This window comes from Malania oleifera, chromosome 1 (genome assembly GCF_029873635.1).
Source record: "Malania oleifera isolate guangnan ecotype guangnan chromosome 1, ASM2987363v1, whole genome shotgun sequence".
Lineage (NCBI taxonomy): Eukaryota > Viridiplantae > Streptophyta > Magnoliopsida > Santalales > Ximeniaceae > Malania > Malania oleifera.
This window is the reverse complement of record NC_080417.1, coordinates 112,587,214-112,611,923: the sequence shown is the minus strand read 5'-3', so window position 1 is coordinate 112,611,923 and position 24,710 is coordinate 112,587,214. Positions and strand designations below refer to the sequence as shown.

Here is a 24,710-nt window from a genome sequence, read left to right as displayed (position 1 = left end):
ACGCATCCCAGAAGGAATTTGTGTGTAGTCTTAGATCCACGCGGGGTGAAGGTTAACTTGCTTATGCTTCTCGCCAACCCTCAGAAGTATTACGAACAAGTAACTAACCCTATCGCATGATTTAGATATAGCAGGCCTGTGGTTGTGCATTAAAGTCAAAAAAAAATGACGGCAACTAGCTATACAGTGAAAGGTGCGAGATCTTTACTGGATCATAAGAACCTCAATACTTCTCTCCCAAAAGGAGTTCAATGAGGCACACAGTGGCTTGAGTTGCTTAATACTAAATTACTGCACCATAGTTACCCACCCAGGACACGTTAATGTAGTACGCTGATGCTTGAGTCGGAAGTCAGTAAGTATGTCGGTTTTCAGCCAGTTTTGATACCAGTAGATCCCTGATGGATCTGGAGAGGCTGGAGAGGTATGCTCTAGCGGAAGTCGACGAAGGCCTTGGGATTCCTCTGGCTGATGCACCGATCAAAGGCAAGATGGCCCAGATACACTACAACTGCCAGTACGAAGAATCTCATGGAATTCTCGAACTATTGTGTAATCTGTTTAAGGACCTCGTGAGATTTTTTTTTTTTTCTTAGAGGTCATCGAACCTTTACTTCGGCTGGTGATTTCCGCATTGGGCTAGCTAGGTTTAATCTCCTAGCTCTGATACCATGAAACCAGAATGGATTTTTGTTTCTTGAATAATTTGTAGAACCAATACAAACTCCTTATAATACATCTCTACTCTAAATATGGAAAACACTCTCCTAAATAATCCCACCTCAATATATACAATAAATACCCCTAAATCATTGTACCTTCTTGTTCTAACCCAATATCTCTGTGATGCCACATCTCACGAGGAATCATCCATATTAGAACAACGATGAACAAGCCAATTCGAACACTTGCATTCTAAGCATCCGTTCCATAGAAGTTATCATAGAGTACGCCTAAGGTGCCCTTGACCTATTGAGAGGCCGCGAAGGTTGTGTTTGGTTCGGAACAAACTGGCTTCTCTGATGTCATGTTTTAAGGAGAAAGTGTAGAGGCGAGGCGTTTTCCCTCCGTGAGGCGAAGCGTAGCCTAAGGCAATTGAGGCGTAGCCATTTTGGGGATGCTATTTTTTAAATAATTATAAATAAAAAAATGAGAAAAATGTTAGATAATGGAAACAAAAATAAAAATATGACTGAAGCATTAAAATAGCCTAGTTTTCGAACAGTGACGAAAAAACCAAATTACAAATTTCTCCAACGCTAAGGGGACGTTTTGGGATACGTCTGACTCCAGTACTATGAACCCAACTAATTATGAACCAATGGGAATAATTTTTAATATTAATTTTAGTCGCCTGGTTGATGGAAAATAAATTCCCGTCAAACATAGACTTCGAGAGAGAGAGAGAGAGATGAGACGAGAGAGCCTATTGCGAGGAGTAAAGAGAGCAGAGGCTTTGAGCTTCAATGCAAGGCGTTCCTTCGAGAGAGAGGCAGAGGCGTCAAGCTTAAGCTTACGAGCAAGCTTCTTCGAGGCCTAAAGATATAGCAAGGCTTCGAGAGAGCAGTACACTTCGTCGGCTCCTCGCTGAGCGGCTCTAAGAGAGAGCAGTAGCTCGCCGGCTTCATCGAGGCTATCCGAAGAGAGGTCATAGGCTTTCATCAGGCCCTCGCCGACAGAAGCTACAGGCAAGACTCTGCATGAGAAGATAGAGAGGATATTTTTCATCAGTGTGTTTTGGGTTTGGACCTTATAAAATTGTGTTGGTTTAACCCTGGACCGAAAGGCTTACGCATTTCTATGAGGCCGTAAAAAGGCATCGTTTTTGGGGCATTGTCGAGGCCGTACGCTTTGTGCTTAGGCGTACACCTTCATGGAGTGGTCCGCCTTTTCTCCAAAACGCCTGAAAACGCCCTTCAAAACCACTGCTGGGATAGAGAGGGAATAGGACATACTCTAGATTGATTCAATGCTTTATAATTTCATAAGTTGGGCAAGAAAAGATCCATGCATGCACAGGTAGTGAGAAGAGGTCATGAATGTTCCATTAGAAAGAATGTCTTCTAGAGCCATGATCCACTGCCATCCCCATCCTTCGACTTTTCTCCATATCTTCATCTATTTTTTAGCTTAAATAGTCTTGATTATATGCATCAGGTTACATTATGTTACCAAAAGATTATCTATATTCCCTCCAAACCCAAAATCCCCAAATCCACAAGCTCAATACCATGCTAGACAAGACCGAGTATCCTGAACCTTTTGAAGAGAATCACCGCAAGACCAGCTGTGCTCGAGAGGCATTAAACATTTATCAAAGCTTCACCCTTTGATTTCTCAAACTAGCTCTTGCAACTAAATCAAAACACGTTCGGAATTCACGTTCTAGAGTTCTCCCCGAAAGTCTTCCCCAGGAAAGTACCTCAACTAGGGATATACCCATATCTACATAGGGCCGCAAATAGTATTAGAAATACATGTCCTACCGAGATAGTTTAGTTAACTGATCTCCTCTTCCTAGCAGGCAAAGATTGACATGTGCCTTTATCTTTGGGCTCAAGGAGAGGCCGTTTATATACACCAAATATTTCGAAGACCTTTGTGCCAATCCATTATACAATGATTGCCTTCTTTAACAATGGGATTTATATGAAAAAGTCCAAGTAATTCAGTACGAAAAACAAGTTATACTTACGTTCCATGTGAGATCAAGATCTTCCTGTCTCTCCAGAATCTGTCTTGCTCTAAAGTTATACAAGTACGATAATCCTTGGCATCACCACATTCAATAATGTTGAAACGGGATATTAGTTTTCACATCTTTCCAACTTTTGCTGAACTTATCAGCCCGAGTAAAAGAACTACTCTAATGTCCCGATTTAGATTATTGGAGCACCCCAGACTCTAATTGATTGTTGGGCAGCTATTCACTCATCACAAATGGTCCGACATAACTCCAAAATCCTCCTTTGATCTAGCAACCCCTTGGGCAAACAAGTATGCGCGCTTTGTCAATTCTCATCACCCTTTAGCCTGAGCCAGTGTCCTTATCCCAAGCCAATTGTCCTGTGAGAACAAGCCTCACTCAAGCTCGGATCACTCCAAGTGCAAGCAGCTGCAGCATATCCCCAGCAGTCATACTCATGTCCCATCTACAAAACGCAAGTAGAATAATGAGTTCACATCTCCTTCCAAATGGCGACCAAGAATCCCCATCAACTCACTTCCCCACATGTCTTCCTACCATGTGGTCCAAACCTCACATTGCAAATCTCCAAAAGAACAAAAGTGTGATCAAACCATCCACCACTACCATCGACTTACTCTGGGATCTCAAGTTCCCCATCTCGTACTTCAAGGGAGATGGCCTTCCGTGTCAAAACCCATGACCATAGGCACCACTCAATGTGTTTGATATTGACTTGCACATGCACTGAATGCCGAAAGATTCATTTCTGATCTCTTAATAAGCAGAGGAATGGCAAAATAAGAACAATGCCCTCAAAAAGCTGTAAGAAGAGATACAAAAACGAAAACCCAAGAGTAAATTTTGACTATTAATGTGAAATACAGAGGAAATAAGACACATGATTATTGATGATCTTCTCCAACAATCACCATGTTAAGACTCTCAAGCTATGATGGTGATTTCCTCACCATAATTATGAAGATACAAGGTAATGACCAAAACATTCTAGAAGATTAGAGAAATCCAATTGTTGTCGACCCAGATGATCTAACAAAATAGTCTCCCCAGCTGGAGCAACTCTCAACCTAGCAATCAAAAAATTTGCCCTTGCAACAAAACAAATTGGCTGGCAACAATTTATTGATAACCAAACTGGCGTTGTCCAACAAAGTTGGTGGCTAAACAAATTTCGACATCACAGGCGACACCCTCATCGATAAATGCCAGAATCACATTCAAATACTTCATGAAGAACTAATGCAATGATTCGCAAAGTCACATGCTCACTGCCCTTCAAAAAAAAGAAGCAGAAAATGCAACACCTTAAAGCACAACTAAACTCTCTCAGTAAGATCCAGCAATACCACCACAAACAACCGAGGATAGATCATCTTTTCCCACCAACCACTTTGGCATTCAACTCTCCTCGGCCACATACTGTCTATATCAATGCAACCTTCTTTCAAGGCAATGAGTCCCTTTCTCAATGCAAAAAGAGGCAACATACTCAACCGCCAACCCAAGGGTTGAAACAACAACAGCGTCCACAACACACACACCACACACACACAAAGAAACAAAAAAAGAGAAGATATCACAAGGTTGGTAAGGGCCAGATGCATCATAGATCGAAGCTGCATATTTGGATTATCTGGTGACAGAAAACTCCAAACCTCCACACTACAGTTGCAAAATGGCCAACCCTCCTTCGCACGAAAAGGTATCCAAAGAAGCCCACAGAAGAATAAGAAACTCACTTCCAGACTTCCCATCATAATAGAAGACGAATCATCCTAATGTTCATCTATGAAGAGATATAGCCCCCTAACTTACCATGATGACGCAGCCATCAACTCATATATCATAGTATGACAATCCCACTGATGATGAGGGAATAAATGACAACATCAATCTCTCAGAGAATACCTCATCTACCATCCTTATGCAAAGCCGAAGCAATTCAAATTACAATGGACCAACTATTTCATTAGAAGGAATTTCACCAAACTAGTTGAGGAATAAAAGCTTTGAGCTCCATGCTTGGTGCACAGCTGAATTAATGAAAGTAGGGATTATGCTAAAAGAATATATAGGAAAGGTTGTCTCCAAGTTCATCGGAAGACTCAAAATATGGTGGATAAATCTTGGAGATTATCAACAACTGCATATATCACAAGTTTCGAATCTCAATGTCTTCATATCCACAATCATTGAGGAGGACCATGTTACCCAAGCCAGGGATGAGTGTATGAAGATTAAATGTTGTTCATTTAAAAGAAAAGATCTAAGAAGTGTTATAATCCCATCTCCAAAAGATACTATACTCTTCGCTGACCAGATGGCATCAATATCAAGCAAGCATACCTAAATAGTCTTCCATATCCACTAGGAGAAGAAGTTCTCAAAGAACTTTAAATGAGTCAAAAACGACTTGCGAACACTTCTCTCGGTAAACTCTACCAAAGTGCTCTCATGAATCTAGATGTACTTTGCGAAAAGTATGACATATACAGAAGAATCCAGAAAGCAGACATGAAGATAACCAAAGAATGTAAGAGAAAAGATATTCTTATCATATGCAAAGGAGACAAGCAGTGCTCTTATTCAACGAAAGAAAAAGAAGATGTTTATCTTTCCCAGAAAGTTCAGAAAATCCAAACACAAAGTGAAATGCTGAAAATATTTGGAAAAGAAGAAGCATAGGAAGGATCTAAAAGATCAACAATGTTACATCTACGACTAATGAAAATATATGAAAAAGAAGAAGCATAGGAAGGATCTAAAAGATCACTGATGTTATATCTGCAACTAGAAAGGAGATATGTTTCACCTTGTGCTCCAGTCTAGGTATTAGCTAATAATTACTCAAAGTCAATCAAGGTTATTGCATTTTTTGACATGGGAGTAGCGTGCAGCTTGTTGAAGTCAAGCATTCTTTCAAAAGACAAACGGAAGCCATGTAATCAAGGCTTCAAAGCAACAAATAGAGAAAATTTTTAGGTCAAATTAAAGAGTGTGTCAATCTATATTAAGCTTCATCCAGAATGCTTAATTAGAGTGACATTCTTTGGGTCAAATCTTCTTAACAAACACCTACTCATTGGGTTTGACATTATCCAACACCTAAACAAAGTCTAGTGGACAAAATAAGGGCTGAAGTTTAGATCGTATATTTTTTGGCGGACCAAAACTCCTAATCTCTTCCACATCACGCAATCCTTGGAAGAAATTAGAGCCCAATTAATCTAGACAAGTTGTGCACACAACCATGGTGAATTCTTAAAGAAATGAACAAAGCCGTTGTGGAAGAATCAAGAGTTATATGTTAGCCTTCCATTCAAGAAAAACAAGGACTTCAACCCTACAAAGGCATAAGGGAATGAATTTGGGGCACTATTCACTAGCCCAATGAATTGTCCAAACTACAAGAAGATGGACTAATTGAGCCCACTAAGTCACAATGGGCTTGTGAGACCTTCTTGTCAATAAGAGAGCTAAACAAACACGAGGAAAGCTCAAGCTTGTCATTAATTGTCAACCTCTTAACCACTTCCTTGCTGATGATAAGTTCTTGTTACCAAATCGGGTCAGTCAATTTTCACGATTATCAGAGGCCCAAATCTTCTCTAAGTTTGACTTGAAAGCGGGCTTCTGGAAATTAGGCATCCTTCCAAATATTGGCCCAAAACAGCTTTCTGCATCCCCAATTTCTACTGCCAATGTACTGTCATGCCATTTGGGTTTAAGGTGGCCCTATCCAATTTTCAAAAGGCGATGATCAAGATATTCCAGCCTATCCTCCATCATGCCCTGATTTTCATTGACGATATTCTCCTTTTCTCAAAAGATATGGCTCCCATGAAAAACTCCTAAATCAGTTTAAAGAGATAATTACACATTATGGGATCATGTTGTCAAAAAAGAGAATGATAATTGGGGCAGAAGCAATTGATTTCCTTGGGATGAAGATTAGCCAAGGGAAGCATAAATTGTAGCCACATATTGTGACATAGCTTAGCACATTCCCAAATAGTCAGATGACGACAAAGCAACTATAATAATTTCTTGGTATAGTCAATTATATAGCAAATTTCATCCCAAAATTGACAACTACACAACACCACTACATCAACTTTTGAAAAATAAAGATGTGCCCCCTAGGAATCCAAACACGCAGAAGCAATAAGGCCGCTTAAAGGAATGGCTATACAATTGCCACCACTCTAGATTCCTGACAAAGGCAAAAAAAATCTTGCAGACCAACACAAGTGATAATTACTAGGATGCAACCTTAATGGAAGAAAAGGATGATGAGACTAGACATATCTGTGGGTACAAGAAAGGAACATTCAAAGAATCCAAATTACATTATCACTCCACGTTCAAGGAGATTTTGGCGGTGAAAAAAGGAATTGAAAATTTTGAGTTCCATATGATCGAACATACTTTTACAATAGAGATGGACATGTCGTCATTTCCAAAAATGATACAATTCAATCAAAAAAGATCCTCTTACAAGGAAAGCTTTTTAGATGGGCAAACCGGTTCTTACAGTATAAATTTTATGTAAAGCACATCAAAGGAAAGCACAACATCCTCAGTGACTTTCTCTTAAGGCTGACCAATCTCCAAGTCCTCTTCGTCATGGCCTCCTCATCCTCTTCAAGTTCACTCAATTTCACAAAAAGAATCCTAAGTCTTCCCAATGAAATCCAATAAAACATCCTTTGCCACACCATCGAAAATGGAAACATTAAAATGATTCAGGGTCTCTAGTTTATTCTTCTCTCCAGCTATGTTGTGGTTGATGCACCACTAAAATAATTAGATTGGCACCCACTCTTTCCCTACATTAATGGCCTCTGGGTCCACACATTGTCCTATTTAACTTTTCCAAAAGAGGCTTTCCTTCTCTGATATTTAGCAAGAACATATCGTATTGGTATGATTTTACACAAGCCATGGACATACGCCTTCATCACAAATCAGAGGCCAAAGCCTCAATAGTATAGCTACCTCAAGGACTAGTTCCTGTTCTTTAAAACTGAAGAACAATGGGTCAATTGACTTGATTTCACGACTAGGTTCTCATATTTGTTGGTAACTTTTCATCTTAGGGGAGAAGTCCAAACATAAGGAGGGGAGAGAGATGTCAATATCTTCTCTATATGTGAAAGGATATGAAGCTTCAAAAAAAAAATCCATTTGCAGATCCACAAATATCAGCATCGCATTGGGTCGAAACAAGAAAAAACATGCGTTATTCCAATAATGTTGACTCATATAAACTGCCACAACACCTCTTCAACCTAGTACACTACTAGGATGATGGAAGGGCAAAAAATACTCATTACTCAGTGTTGTTCCCTCATTTCTACAAGATTTACTTAACAAACAAGTTGGCTCTTTACTATGTAGATCATAAGAGTAATAATGGAACCATTGATGACCTGGAAGTAATGGCCTGTTATCCAGATAAGGAAGAATAGGAGTACAAAGCAAGATATGATCTTTGATATGCCACAAAAGCACTAGCTCTATTATTAGCATTTACTATATTGTCATAGTCATTGTAAGCTTTATCTTTTACTATATTGTCATTTTCGTTGTAAGCTTTAACTTTTACTATATTATCATTGTTGTTGTAAGCTTTATCAAAAGTCGTTTTAAAAAAGTAGCTTTAGATAAAGAGGTTTTACCTTATTGCTACATGTTTTGTAAAGGGTAAGAATAGAGAATATGTCACAGCATATGCCCCATCACATTCCCCTACTACCCTCCATAAAAAGAGAGTTCTAGTTCGAAGAGAGGCTGAGCAAGTGAGAACTAAGAGTCTCTAGTAATAGTTCTCGCCTTCCCTCTATTCTTGTATCTTGTTTGTTTAATGAAGTATCTTCCAATATGTTTTTTGCTCTATTTCTTCTTTGTTCTATTCTTTCTTTTATCGATCCTACACTGAGTGCCCAACTGTACATACTTTACCATCCTCCCCCTGAACAACATACTTAGGAGATTGCTCCATGTATACCTCTCCCTAAAGATCTCCATACAAGAAGGCATTCTTTACATCTATCTGGCACAAGGGCTAATCAAAATTAACTGCCAACGAGATCAATACACAAATGGAATTTAGTCAATCAACTAGAAATAATCAATACCATATGTTTAGGTTGTATCCTTGAGCAACAAATCAAGCATTACGCCATTCTGCAAACCGTCAAGAAGATATTTGATGGTGTAGACCCAATGATATCTAACCAACTCTTAAATGAGAGAAAGATCCACCAAGTCCCATGTCCCTTAGTGGTCAAGACATCCACTTCTATATGCTTTGACCCAGGGTTAGCAAGTGCTTTAACATACAAGGTTGGGATAGAAATAAAGGAAATAAACATAGCAAAAGAACCCACAGGACTAGGAAGGTGAAGAACTCAAACATAATGAGCAATAGGATTAGCAACTAAGGACTATTGAGTACATGTTCAAGTACCTTTCGGGTGAAAAATGAGCAAATCCATAAGAACATGAGGATCACCACAAGCGAGGGAACCATAAATCATTAAGTCATAATAAATCATCAAAAATAGAGAGAATTTTTTAAAGAAGATGTTCCCTCAAAAAAGGTGACATCAAAACTAATGAATTTCTTGTGAAGGTGAGGATCATAACATTTATGTCCATTCTAAGTTCTCAAGTATCACAAAGACACATTTAACAGCACAAGCAAAGAACTTTTCCAAACCAATATGTGGACCATAAACAAATCATATGCACCCAAAAACTTGAGGCATAATAGAGAACATAGATTTTTTTGGGTACATGATGGAGAAGGGAATTTGCACCCTTAGAACACTAAAGGGCATGCTGTTGAGGAGAAATAAGAAGAGCATTGATCCAAAAGTTTTAGGAGCATGCATATGAAGGAATAAAGACAATGCCATCTTAAGTAAATGTCTAATTTTCATTCATCTACTCCATTCTGAGAGGCATGCATACATTATGTTTGATTTATAAGCCTTTAGGCCAAGAAAAAAGATTAAATCTTACTTTGAACAAATTCAAGGGCATTATCAAATTGAAAATTTTGAATATCAAATCCAAATTCAATTTTTATTTCTTGATAGAATTAAATAAATACATTAAAAAAATCAAACCTATCTTTTAACAAATAGACCCAATAAACAAAATATTTGACAACCATTCTAATTCTTTATTGTACAGGGACCCCAAATATTTGAATGAATAAAAGAAAATATTGATTTACTACAAGCCTTGACTCTAGAAAGAAAAGATGCCCTACATGCTTTCCCAATTGACACACAAAACACTCAAAACAAGAAACAGACTTGAAAATGGGAAAAACTTGTAGTTTTGGAAGGGATGGATGACCCAAACAAATGCACAAACAAAGGAAGCCATATCACAAGAAATGGGTCCACCACAACCAGCATCGAAAAAGTATAGACCATTCTCTTCTTCCTCAATAGCACAATGAGAAATAAAGGTCACACAACAATTATAAAACATAGTTAATCGACTAAATGATAAACAGGTTTGAGGGAAATTTAGGCAGATATAACACAAATGAAATAGGAATAGAAGGAATTGAAAGACTATTGCTAGAACCATAAATTGGTGTAAACAAACCATAAGCAAGAGCAACCTTAATGTGTAAAGTAGTGCGGTTCAAGGATTGAAACGAATTAGGAGTTATACCTGAGTTTGGAGATGTTGAACCATGCAAACAAGTTTGGAGTTTTTTTTTCCTTTTTTCTTTTTCGTGTGTGCGCACGTGAACTAAGCAAACGAGTTTGGAGTTGTTATGTAAAAGGCAGCATTTGGAGTTCTTGACTCCTGAATCATGCAAACAAGATTGTTATACTTCTCTTAGAACATGGTAAATAATATATTCAACTCCCCAGTAGGGTGGCTAGGTGAATTTGAAGTGTCAACAACGATATCGCCCTTGACAAAAGACTTATTGGCCCAAGTCAGTTTCCCAAGGAGATCTCAACAGAGATCAAAGGAATGATTGTCCTTGCGACAATATGTGCAAATGCGAGAATCACCACGAAAAACTCCTCGCCCAAATAAATAATTGCTACCATGACCACAATCCAAACCTCGTCCTTAACCTTCAAAACTTCCCCTCTCATGGCTAGTGGCAAAGTCCTAAATTTCCACAAAATTGTCAAAATTTCGAATGATTTGTGAACACTAATTGAAATTAACCAGCAGTTGATACAAGATTGCGAACAATCAATCATGAACACACAGCATCAAATCAACATCATCAGCAAGCCACAAACAAAGTACAATTGATACCAGCCCGTGCAACAGAGAAACAGCAACAGCAGTATACTAGAAACAGAGTGTAACTGACTTCACATCAGCAAACCACCATGAAAACACACAGCTTCCTACCAAGGATTCTGCACAATTTAACTGAAAGGAAGGATGCCCCTAACGACTCTAAAGCCAACCAGAAAATCAGATTTGAGGATTGATTAGGGGAGGACAAGGCAAAAAAATGAATGAAAAACAGAGCATCAAAAATTCAAAATCAATTCAGATAAATCAGATTTATGGGAGACCAATGCTCTCATACCATGTTGTAAAGTTAGGGATGGAGGAGAGGAGTAGAGATGAAGAGATGAAGAGAAGAGGAGAGAAAGAGGAAAGACTGGGCAGCAGTTTCCTGGCGCAAGGGCAGAGCCCCAGGTCTTGCTTCTTATATATTACTACTAATAATAAATATTTAAGGACAAAAATAACCCCACTAACAGAGCCTAATTACTAAAATAACATATTTTCTTTTAGCAATACACACACACATACAAATTTTTTGGACGTAGCAAATGTAAAGAGCCTTCATGGGAAAAAGAATGATGATTGCAATCCATTTTTTTAAGTGAAATTATGATCTTATATATAGAAAATAAGACATTAAAACATTATTTTCACAATTTTTCAAATAGCTGATATTTTATTGATAAAGACATTGGATGGTATTTTATTTCATAACTATTCACTTAGTTATTATTTTTTTAAATCAAATCTAAAATATTATACCAATACAACAAGGTAAAAAATAATATAGAATAGCTGCTATGTACACACCCTCAACATCACAATAGGACAGACATGGAAAACTTATTATTTCAATAAAGATATTTTGCAAGATCAAAGGCATGAGAAGCCCATGATATGAAGAGATTATCTTTTAGACAACATATAAAAGGAGGCAAAGAATTTACAAGCCACAACCCGCCAAAAAAAAAACAAAAGATCACATAAGATCAACTTCCCTACAGCTATCAAATAATTTATACCTTCCAAAGTTCCCTTTTAGCTTCAGGGTCTTCAGCAAAAACAAAATCAGTTCCATTGTGCTCATAAGCAATCTTCTGAACCAGCATTGTTTGCTCACGTGAATATGCTTCTAAAAATAGCAAATAAGACATTAAAAAATACACCATCACAACATGAGAAACAATGTCTCAAATGAACATATTTTATTATTTATATGAATATTTATATCAAAATATCCTCTCTTTTTTTTTTTTCCCTTTTTTCTGAGAGTAAGATGGGAGGAAATAGTCAAAATATCCATTAATGTCTGCACCTTTGGAACCTCTTTTATGGCCATTAGTATCAATATTTTATCCCTTCACTCTAACAAATAGATGATCTCCAAAACAAATGTATATTCTCCTACCAGATTAATTCTCAAAAATTAACCTGACACAAACTATAATTGTTAAATCTACTTAGAGATCACGGAGAACATTGCTAGTTCCCTGAAGTTCATTGTGAGGATAAAGGTAAATCCGAAACAAAGTAACTTCTTTATCCATTTTTATAAGAAGCCTATGTACCACATTCCACTTCAGTAGAGAGAGAGTTCTACCTTTTCATCATTCGTTGAACTAAAGTGATAACACCACACAATGAGCTCATTCATAAAACTACTACACTTTTAAATATGCATTGAACCAAAATAAATAAATAAAAATCAATAATGTAATTAAGAGAATCAACTTTTCACCTGTGCCTATAAATTCAAACATCAAAGTTGGAACTTCAGGCAAATTCTTTCCATTAGCAATATTGATAGCCTTGATTTGCACCTCATCTAACAACTCTACCCTTGATACCTAACACGTAAAGAATTGTAATAATTGATGTAATTCCATGTGATCCCAAATTAAATATCCAGCATAGCATTGGCAATTTAATTTGCATAAGATATGTGCATAGTAGTGCTTGCCAAAGTGTCTTCCCAAGGCAACATACTGGATGAAGCAAAATTTCATCTAGGAGTCAAGCGAGTTTCAAGATCTGACATGCAAGCATATCTAACCAAACATTAAAATAGAAATAAGTGCCCAAGGCTGCCACATCATGCCAGAGTTCTAATAGCATGACACACACAGCCTGACCTCCACATTTGGAGAGGCTCTTTCATGACTTGATTCGGTGTAGCATCCGTAGTTTTAAAAAATGGTGACTCTGTGCATAGTTGTAACGGTTGTGGTGTAGCAGATCCTGTGTTTAAGGCATTAGTAAACTTGAGATTTACATGTTTTGACTCTATAATTTTACATACTAATGTCTTAATTGATTTTTACCAAAATTTTAAAACAAGCTTTACATAACATAAACTAAACATATAGAATGTTAAATTGGTCCTCTTGTTACTAGAGGGAGGGAAACCTTGGAGTTGTTACTATTCACAATTTTATTGACTATAATTTTAATCCAAAAAAATAAATCATAACTAATGAAAATAACGAAACATAAACAATGGAATATATTTATATCTAATATTTCATATCATAATAACATAAAGCATAAACATCCAATCCAAGGATAAGTAGTATGAAGCAAAGGCTAGAGAACTACCTACCAACAAATTTAAGTTTTAATCTAATTTGTTTAGCAATTGAAAGATGTAGATAGCAACAAGAAGAAACAAAGCCTTACGTCCAACTATGTGGAGTCCATTACATGAATCCTTTTCCACCAATTTACACGATCATGAGCAATTTCCTCCAATAATTTAAGGGTTGTTAAATCCTTACTATCTCATTCCAAGTTATTTTAGGTCTACCCCTACCCCTTCTACTGCTACTAACAGTAACTAGCTCAATCTTCCTCACCCGTGCACTATTTGTCCAATGTTGCAAATACCCAAACCATCTGAGACATCTCTCCTACATCTTATATTTTGTGTTATGCCCAACGAACCATGTATGTGTTCGTTCCTTAATTTATCTTTTAACATTATACCACTCATCCACCTTACCATTCTCATTTCAACAACTTTTAGGTTTTTGATATATTGTTTCCATTGCCCAACATTCTAATCCATATAGCATAGCTAGTCTTACAGTTGTCCTATAAAATTTTCCTTTTAATCTTAAGGTATTCTATGATCTCAACACACCCTAAGCACTTTTTCAATTTTACCCACCTTACTTTAACTAACACCTTAAATTACTCCTTCATCTCACATAAATTACCCAAGGTATCGAAATCCACTATTAATTACTCAACCATCAAGTTTAATCTTTTCACCAATATCCCAGGTCCCCAAGGACTTAAAATTCTGAAACATTTAAAAGCATATGGAATGGAAACACATATTCAAATTCGTTTTTTAAAAAGTTCAACTAAAATCCCAAATTTTTAGTAAATATCAACCAAAACTTCAGCAAACTTCAACAAAATTTTTAAAATTTTGACCTAAATTTCAAATTTTCAGTAAATTTCAACAAAAATTTCAAAACTTTCAATAATTTCAGCAAAGCAGCTCAAATTTTGATTGAAAAATTGGAAAATAAAAATGAAATTTGAAGCCCTAAACTAACCATACCTCATCACTTTGCCCCTATTTTGAAGCCCTAAACTAATCATTTTTTTTTTATAGCAAAAGAATTTATATTAGATAAAAAGAAAAGAAGGTACAATGTGTAGGGACAAGAAATCCACCATAAAGAGAAAAAAAAAAAAGTTGAAAAAAAAAAAAACACACAAAAGAACAAAAGAACAAAAAATACACAAAATCTAAAATAGAACTAAATGAAATTAACCAAGAAACCCCCTTTCCAAGCCCTTCCCATCATAATTTACAGAGCTCTTCAAATTCATTAATTCCCTTTGACCCTTTACCTTTCAACTTTTACCACCATCTAGACACACTTTATTTCCTCCAACATCACTCAGCTTTAAATCCATTTTATCCATAATAATTTGAGCTTCTAACTCCCCTATGGAAATCTCCTCCACTGGTGTGGCAAAATCCCATCCCTATGCTGAAACTTATTAACCAACCCATCATTATTGAAAATTGAAACTCTCTCTAGATCTTCCAATGGGGGTGGATGAACACAAGAAAAGTCCCCTATTTCGTTGCTGGAATCAAAAGTGTACGGTGTACCCTTATTGTTCGCAAATCTCACCCAACAACAACTCTCCAGCACAATCAAAATCACTATTGTCATCACTTTCTGAATCTTAAAAGTCCTCCTACTTCTTTACCCTCTTACCTTTTCAAATATCACTAGAACCTCCAACATTCTTCTCAAATTGAGGAAACTTCAACAATACTAAACTCTCCTTAAGAATCTCTCCTTAGTTCCTTAGTCTTTGACTCACCAAAACTTTCCCCCTTATCTTCAAAGGCCACCTTCATTTCAGAACCAAAACAAGCCACCTTTCAAGGAGAAAAATCCGTATTCCCTTCAAATTTATCCGTATAAAGATGACAATCATCAGATTTCTCCCCCAACCCTGCTTTTTCTCTACTCCTTTTCACACCACCTTCTAAAAAATTTTCTGAATTAGACACAATTTTATCACCCCCAATCTTGAGGCGAATTTATTCTTCTAACATCTTCATCTTTCTTCAACCCTTGATCAATTCGATTCATATTCTTAATAACTAGAGTCTGAATAATATTTCTATTACTTAAAGCTAAATAACAATTCTGTTATCGGAAGGTGCATCTTCCTCCTTCCTAGTAATTGTCTCCTGAGAAGTAGGAGAAATATTTTGGGTCTATCCAACGTCTCGAATCAACATAGCAGTACTTGGGTCCTTAATTTCCAAATCATGGGTCTGCATACCACCTGGAGCCTTTCATGGGAAGACCCTTAGAGGATAACCTCCCTTTGGATCCAAATTAAAGCACTTGTATCACCCTTTCCTAAACATTGGGCCTTTTCAAATAATTGGCCCATTTTAGTTAAAAATAAAATACCTCCTTTATTAATTATTTGGGCCAAGTCCAAAATGAGAAGCATGCATCCTAGACCAATCCTCTTTACTGCCTCCTCCCCAATGCAGCCTTAGCCTCCTCTCTGATCATCTCTACTTCATCGAAATCCCTAGCTTGCTTTTTGCACCTGTAGAACAAAACTGACTGATCTGCAATGGCCTTAAATCATCCAAATGCCGCTTGTCTCCACAATGCCGACACAGCTCTTGTTTCCCAACCTTCAGACCCTACCTTACAGAATGGGCATGACTACCACAGCCATCACCTTCACGATATTTTCTCTTCCAGTACCACCCAACTCCACGATTTAAGTCATGGAGAGTTATTTGCATCTACACTTCCAGTTTCCTCAGGAAAATCCTTCACTATCTCGCAGAAGACACTCATGAAACTTCGCCACCCATTGCTTTTTCACCTTGAGGAATATAAACTGAAAAGTTCTTCCTTTTCCATCCCAACCCCAACTCCAAATACTTTCCCACCTTCGTCCATTTTATCGACATCCAGAGCTTCATGATACCCAAGCGAACCAAATGAAACCCCCTTTGCATGCAACAAAAGGTAGACAAGCCATCAGCAAACCAAGACACAGCCCCTCTAGAAAACCTAACTTACCTGTTTTGAGAGGCATTGTGCTCGATCACAAGCAAGGATGCAACCTCTCCAACCTTATTTAATCACAGATCAAAGGATTTACCTTCAAATTGGATCAATCATTTCAACATAGACAACCACGAGAACTTCCATGGCATCGAACACATGGAGGGGAAGCAAGAAAATTTCTAAAGAGAGAGAGAGAGGGAAAGAGAAACATTTCGTCCCTTCTTCATTTTTTTCCTTTCCCCTCAAGGCCCTCCCCCCTCAGCTTGTTTGCAGCCCTAACTTCATGTCATCTTTTAGGAACAATAACTACCTTATTCACCAGTCAAGTCTTGAGGGATTTCATAGAATTTTTACTCACTTATGATCTTGAAAAAAGCTATACAGTATATTTTTAGCTCAAGAGAACATAGAGCAATGAAAAAAACTAAAGCAAGAATCTACTCTAGCATTAATACCCGTAACAAATTCATATTAGCCATTAGGGGAGTAATTCGTTCTATATGGTTTGGTTTTGGGAAAAATGATGACCAAACTGACATTTCGGTATTTAATTATGCAAAATCAAAACTGAAACAAAAACTTGTTAAATTTTCAGAATCGGTTTATTAGGTTGTTAACCAGTACTAAAACTTTTAACTTCTAACTTAAAAAATAGTGATGTATGACAAGAAGCAAGACCTTTGGAAGATCCAAGTTGGAGAATAATTAAGAAGAATTGAGATAAGGGATTGATGGGTTTAGTTAGTAGCTAATTGTGTGTTTCATCTAGGATTATATGTATTTGGGGGGGCATGTTTATAATATTTGTGTATTCTGGGGGTATGTTTGTAATGTAATTAGTTTTAGTGGTTTATCTGTAATTTCATGTGAAGAGGCTTCCTTATTAATAGTGTGTGAAAGCCGTGTTGTAGGCAGTTATTGTTGAATTTGAATTTGAGAAGTGAACATGAGTTCCATCTCGTATCCTGCCTTTCATCCATTCCCCTTCCTTCCTCTCTTCAATTTCTTTAAATCTCTCCCCCATGGCTGCATATCCTTAAAGTTGCCCCTAAATAATTTGGTATAAGAGCCAAATATCTATCTCTGTTCTTCCATTTCAATCCTCCACCTTCCTCTTCTCTCTTCTATTATACCATGCTTTTCTCTCCTTCCCTTCTTATTTTCTTCTAATTTTCTCCCCTAATTCTTCCAAATCTCTCTTTATTTCTGATTTCTTCTTTTCTTCTACCTCTTTCCTTCTTCTTCCTTATGATCTTTCTCTGGTTCTAATCCCAGCTGCCCAGCAGTATCTGCTCTTCTTCTTCCACCTCCTTCTTCTTCTTCTTCTTCTTCTCCCCTATTCTTCCTTCTTCTAGTCTTCTTCTCCCTCTGTTTCTTTTCCTTCATTCTCTATCCCTGGTTCTTCTCGGCCTATAAATTTCAGGGAAAAAAAAACAAACGGTTCTAAACAATTTAGAAAATTCCAGTTATGTCCCCAAATCTTCAAACACCACTTTCCAGCAACCATCTTGCAGCACCACCGCCACAGTCAGAAACAAACACCACCGAAACCCCTTCCCCTAAATTTTTATCTCCGTCCAACCACCGGAGGGCTCCCATGCATTGGCCAGACCTTCCCCAGCCATCGGCCTTCAAAAACCCTATTTTCCTCTACATTTTTCATCACACCAGCACGACCACTGTATTCCCCACCTCCTGATCTACCTTCTCCTGAAAAATCATCGCCAAAGGACCCTTGCCAGTGGTCCATGCGCGAGCAACGCATGTTAGGAAGTCTCCCAATGTCTTCTGCAATTTCTTGTCTCACGAGAAATTGTCCCAGCCACAAGATTTTGGGCTTTCTCCATGATATTTGACCTGCAAGAAGGTATTTTGATGAAATTGTCGCTGCTAGCATTGGAAATCAGGTTATATTGCTGCATTTTTTGAATTTTCAAGGTTAATTTGTTTCATTTCAGCATGACACTTAAGATCTCAGGTGAATTGAAGATAGTTCTCGAAAATTAGGAGCCAAGTTTATAGTTTTGCAAGACTAAATTGAGTATTGTGGGCAAATGTGTTAAGAACTTTTGGTGATATATAGTTGCAGTGCAGATAAGTATAAATCCAGAACCTTGGTGAACAAATTATTGGAAAAGGATGTCATTTATCATACCTTGGGCACAAGTCAAGCTTATACACACCTTTCTCAAGCGTGAGGGAAATGTTTCCAAAATGATCACTGCAGGATGATGCCTATGAATATGGTTTCTACAAATGGAGTCACACAAATGCAACTTCATCTAGAACCACACCCAAAGCCTTATTATATATCTTTGGATTGATAACACCACCTTACATGTTTATAAAAAATGTTTGGTTCCTATTTTTAATGGGTGAGTATTTTGATAATGCTTTTTGGTGTGATATCATACCCATGAATATTGCCATGCACTCCTTGGTTCTCCTTGGTTAGATGATTTGGGTGGCTAAAGGACAAGAAAACACACATGTATTCATCATAATGGGACGAAAATCATTTTGAAGCCTGCTCTACCAACTACCCAGACAAAGAATTTGAGATTAGTGATTAAGTCAAAGTTACTCAACTCGAGGACACTACATGCAAGGCAATGAATGTGTTTGAAGGAATCCAAAGTCTTTCAGGCATTCCTATTGCTGAGTTTGTCATTCCCGATGTGTTTATTGATGCCAACTCTCAATTCAAGTCTATGATGCTGCCAAAGGATCGTGGTTTCTTGTATCACTCAAGTGCTAGCTCTTGAAGAATCCAAGTTTGCTTTTCTTTTCTAATCTTCAAACATTTCAAAATTCAAGGCCGAATTTTTTCTAATTGGGGAAGAGTTGATACATGACAAGAAGCAAGACCTTGGGAGGATCCATGTTGGAGAGTAATTAAGAAGAATTCGGACAAGGGATTGTTGCGTTTAGTTAGTAGATAATTGTGTGCTTAAATTAGGATTATGTGCATTTGGGGGCTGCTTGTGATATTTGAGTAATCCATGGGTATGTTTGTAATGTAATTATTTTTAGGGGTTAATGTGTAATTTTATGTAAAGAGACTATCTTAAAAATAGTGTGTGAAAGCCATGTTGTAGGCAGTTATTGTTGAATTTGAATTTGAGAAGTGAACATGAGTTCCCCCTTGTATTTTCTCCCTCCTACCTTCCCCTTCCATCCTCTCTTCAATTTCTTCTAATCATTCCAATGGTTGCAATCCTTGATGGCAACCCCTGCATCACACAGGGCTTCTAGTGTAAATTGAGAGACTATTTACGCCCGTGTTCCTTGCAGCTGTGCAAGTCACAAACCCACATGCTTAGCCAAAGATTATGCAACTTCAGATAACTGAGTGAGCACTGCAAGGTGAATTTTATAAGGTGGGGAGGGGTTACCAGCTTTTCATGCAACCATCATGGGACAAATGGAGGGGAGTAGCGAATTGATGCATTGCCTTTTGAAAGTGGATTCCACTCATTTGTCACACATCAATCTAGAAGAAGGGAATAGCCCTCTCCACTTCGATAAATATTTCAATCCCCCCACCCCAGCCTGATCCAATGGCTGGCTCCAGTAAAATTAACGCTGGGAAACAAATAATATTTTTCAATGATTTTAGAATTTAAAATAAAAAAATAATTAATAAAACTGCATAATGTTTATTTAAACAATACATAAATACATCAGTTTTCGGTACTTAAAAAAATTGCAAAACTGAAACTAAGAACCATGATCAAAAACCCAAACCGAATCATCAAATTTTCCGGTTTCGGTCCAGTTTTCCGTAAATTTTGTAAACCCCTAATAACCATGAAGCTAAGGCTCTTCTAAAATACATTTCCCAAATTTCTTCAAGATGCAAAGCTTACATTTGGAAGTTTGTAAAAAGGGTTCTGTTTCTGGTTTTTGTTTTTGTTAGGGCAGTTCTGCTAGTTGGAGTCTCTTCTTTGTTTTGTAGGAGTTGTTCTGCTGGTTGGTGTCTGATCTTTGTTTTGTAGGAGTTGTTAGGCCTGTGGCCTGGTGTTGTGGTTGTATTCATTTGATTTCCCACTGCTAATATATTCATCTTACCATTTGCAATAATAATAATAATAATAATAATAATAATAATAATAATTTCCAAATTTTCATCTCTCTCTCTCCTCATGTTTCGCTGTTCAATTATTATCAATTTTTAAAATTAATATTTTTCATTTTAATAAGGGAATAATACACATGAAATATGATTTTTTTAATTGTTGATCAACACCAAAAAGTTCAGTTTTTGTTATTTTTTCTCAATTCCTTCCCTAAAAAAATAAAGTTCATTTTTTTATTGATTTTTCTTGACTAATTCCCTAACTTTTTATTTTTTAGTTAAAGCATACAAATGAAACATGATTATTTTTATTGTCAAAATATAAATGCATTTTTTATTGTCAAAATATAAATGTATTTACTATTTTGCTTGTTGTTCATATATCAATATATGCAGATCACTTGGAATCGATTTTGGAAATTTGTACCGAATCCTACAGTTCAATTCAATTCAATTCGGGATTCCTGAAACTGAATTTCGATACAAGATTTGAATACCAGTTCGACAAATGGAAAAAAGTGTAAAACACTAGTAACCACCCATGCTTTTTTCTATCTAGTATAGATTAATTTGAGTTTATTTACTACTTTTATAGTAAATATGATGAATGTAGTTTATAGATTTTGTTCCAAGTCTAAAAGCTTGAAAAAATTTTTAAAGAACAAAATTAGTGTTAAAAGTTCTATTTTCCAAACACCAAAGGGGCAAGGAACACCACTATACTCCAAAGCATGCTAATGGAAGTGCTTACCTCTTTAAAGGTTCTAACATTTGTTTCCAACCAAATACACTGAATGATAGCGAGAACAATACAGTGCCACAAAGCTTTCCTCTATTTGCTCTTTTCAATGCCCTTAAACATAATAAAGCAGAAACTTTCCCCTAACACCCAATTTTCACCAAAAATCCCAAACAAATTATTCCAAAGGACCTGCATGAAGGGTGATGAATGAACAAGTGAGAGCAAGTTTCCCCATCATAAAGCAAAGGACAGACACCAGGTGGTAGCGCCTTGTTAGGTCTTCACTTCTGAAGCAAGTCATTAGTATTGATTTTCTCAAGGATCACGGTCCAAGAAAAGTCCTTGATTTGAGAAAATTTTAGCTCTCCAAGTCCTCCCAAAAATAAATTCTCTCTGCATTATCCACTTTAAAACGAACATTAGGAAAGAAAGAACAAGACATCTGAGACAAAAGCTTCCAAGGAATCAAGTATGCAATGCTAGTTCCTACATTAGCATCCCACCCATTTTGTAGAAGTCCAAATTTACTGCGAATTACCTTATGCCAAAGAGAAACACCATAACCACTTCCCCACCAAAGAAATATTTTTTGACACCGAATTACCTAGAACTGAACCTCCCTCCCTTTTAGACCTATTCACAATGGTCCACCCAACATGATGATCTACATCCTGTTCCCCAGTCCTTGACCACAAAAAATCTCTCATTAACTTCTCTAATATATCCGAGCAACTCTCACTAGGATTCTAAAAAGGGACAAATAACCCCAAGGATCAAAGAAAGACAAGCATGGCTAAGAGTAAAAAAAACCCCTAAAGTGAAAAAAATAAAAATAAAAATAAAAAGCTCCTTTCCACCCATACAGCTTCCTGGCAGTTCTCTCAAAAATTGGGTCTCAAAAAGAATCAACAGTAGGATTGCCCCCTAAAGGGACACCTAACTAGCTAATAGACCAACTTAGAACCCCATACCCTGCTATCTAGAGAAAGAACTCGGATCAATGCCTGTACAGTTGTACCCACAGTACCACTCAGAAATCCCTTTTTTTTAACCCCGAAACCTTCTCAAAAGCAGTAAAATGGTCAGCACATTAGTGAAACTACTCCTATCCTCCGGAAAAAGGAGAATAAAATCATAGCTATGAAATGGGAAAATTCTCATAACCAACCTTAATCCCTTCCAACAAACCCTTTATTGATCATTCTACCAAAAAAAATAAAAGAATCAGCCACAGCAATGAAAAGGAAAGGGGATAAGGGATCACCCAGCCAAAGACCCCTACAAGCTCGAAACCAAGACTCCCTCCCCACTCACTAAGTCTGAAAATCACAGAGAAGACATCCACGAATCCACTTCCTCCATCTCCCTCCTAAACCCTTTTTTTGTCCATAACTCTATCTAAGAAAACTAACAGTCATAGGCTTTTTCAAATCCGATTTCAAAATCAAGCCCCATCTTCTTCCTTCTTGCCGGCTACTGCATCCTCAACCACCTCATTTACTACCAATGCAGCATCTAATATCTGTCTATCGCAGCACTCTGATTATAAATAATATCCACCAAGACAGTTTCTGATCTCTTAGATAAAACTTTAGCCAAAATGTTATAAACAATTGTCACCAAACCAGTTGGTCTAAAGTCTTAATTCTAGTAGCAATTTTTCAGGCACCACTGTGAAAAACATAAAAGCTTCCACCTATCACTTCATCATCAAATAACTAATGAAAGACTCTGACAAAGTCATCCTTCCAAAATCCCAACAATCCTGAATATAAGCCATCACAAAACATCTGACCCAGGATCTCCCTCTATCCATCTCAAAGACAGCACCTCTAATCTCCTCCCCCTCAAAAGGCCTCTCTAGCCACTCTACTTTGTCATTCAAAATAAGGCACCAATCCAACCCTTCAATCATAACCCTTCCTACATCTTCCTCTTGACTATAAGTTCCTATAGAAATCTGTAATCATTCCCCCAATGTTGTCAGGATCCTTAGTAACCAAACCCCTATCGTCATCTTAACTCTTTTCAAAAGTTTCTTTTCTCCTGCTATTCACCACCTTATGAAACAATCTCGTTTTACAATGCCCATCCTTAACCCAATTCATCATAGATTTCTGCCTCCAACTCATATATTCACTCAAAAGAAGTTGTTCAAAACCCATTAGTTCACTGAATTCTTCTACTAACACCTTCTTCTAAGAGAACCATTTAACTGTCTAATAAAGCTAATTATTGTAAAAGAGGAGTCAGGTTAGGTTTGAACCACTCCACCAACAGCAATAGGCTACTATCACCACTTTTCAATTATTGGAGTATGTAATGTTGGATGACAATATTATCATTTTTTTTTTTTTTTTTTTATAGCAAAATAAAATTTAATTAATAGGAAAGGAATTTACAAGAAGGAGAATGAGACATCTCCCGAGAAAGATCCAGAACAAACCAGGGGAAAAAAAAACCTAAAACGAAAAAAAGAGAAAATATCAACAAGCCAGCATATTCCTCCAATCGCATTGTAACTCCTAGAAAATATCCCTCCGAATCTCTTTGGCCAAATACTGAATTTTATCCCAAACCAGCACCAAATTTAATTTCTTTCCAGAGAATATCCACGCATTATGCTCCAGCCATATCCCCCACAAAACTGCAAATATGCCACTTCCATAAAGCTGCCCTACGCTTCCTTCTTTCAAAGCCTGCAAAAGAAATGACTGACAAGTCTTCCACTGAAGAAGGACATGCCTAGCTCTCTCCCATACTACCAAAAAGCTTATTCCAAATCCTCCAAGTGAATTCACAGTGCAAAAGTAATTATCAGAAGCTGTCTCAAAGTTCTTGTAACAAGGCAAATACACACTAGGAGAGAGAGCCTTCAAAGGTCTCCTGATTTGCAGCAAGTTATTAGTTTATTTTATTACGCACAACCAACCAAGTGAAAGCCTTAATTTTTGGGGAAGCCTTAGTCCTCCAAATAATAGGATACAGCAGAAATGAAGAATTAGTACAGATCAACAATTCAAAAACAGATTTGCAAGAATACACTCCAGGCTGGTCCAAAGATCAAGAGAGAATATCCCTCCCCGAAGATAGGTTACTCTCATTCAATAAAGATAACAAAGAAGACAATTCCACCATCTCCCTATTGTTAAGAGGTCTCCTAAAATGGTGATTCCGAGAAACCAAAGGACCGCTCAGATCCCCATGAAAAAAATATATATTAACACACACACACACACACACACACACATATATATGGCTCTATTTTGCTCAGAACTCAAACGAAAGAGACAAGGGAAAAAAGTGGAAAAGGAA

The 24,710-nt window shown here is 37.1% G+C and overlaps 1 protein-coding gene across 3 annotated transcripts in view; it reads right to left on the bottom strand.

Moving 5' to 3' along the window:
• Positions 1–24,710, bottom strand: part of LOC131167121 (D-lactate dehydrogenase [cytochrome], mitochondrial) — a 147,778-nt gene that overhangs the window by 39,290 nt on the left and 83,778 nt on the right. For 2 of the 3 annotated variants that reach the window (XM_058125947.1, XM_058125954.1), the window contains exons 12-13: positions 12,738–12,846; positions 12,022–12,131 (exon numbers count right to left, since the gene is read on the bottom strand). The exons of the other annotated variant lie outside the window; for it this stretch is intronic. In XM_058125947.1, coding sequence (XP_057981930.1) covers positions 12,022–12,131; positions 12,738–12,846 — 219 coding nt within the window. The remainder of the gene's footprint in view (positions 1–12,021; positions 12,132–12,737; positions 12,847–24,710) is intronic. 3 annotated transcript variants of the gene reach the window in all.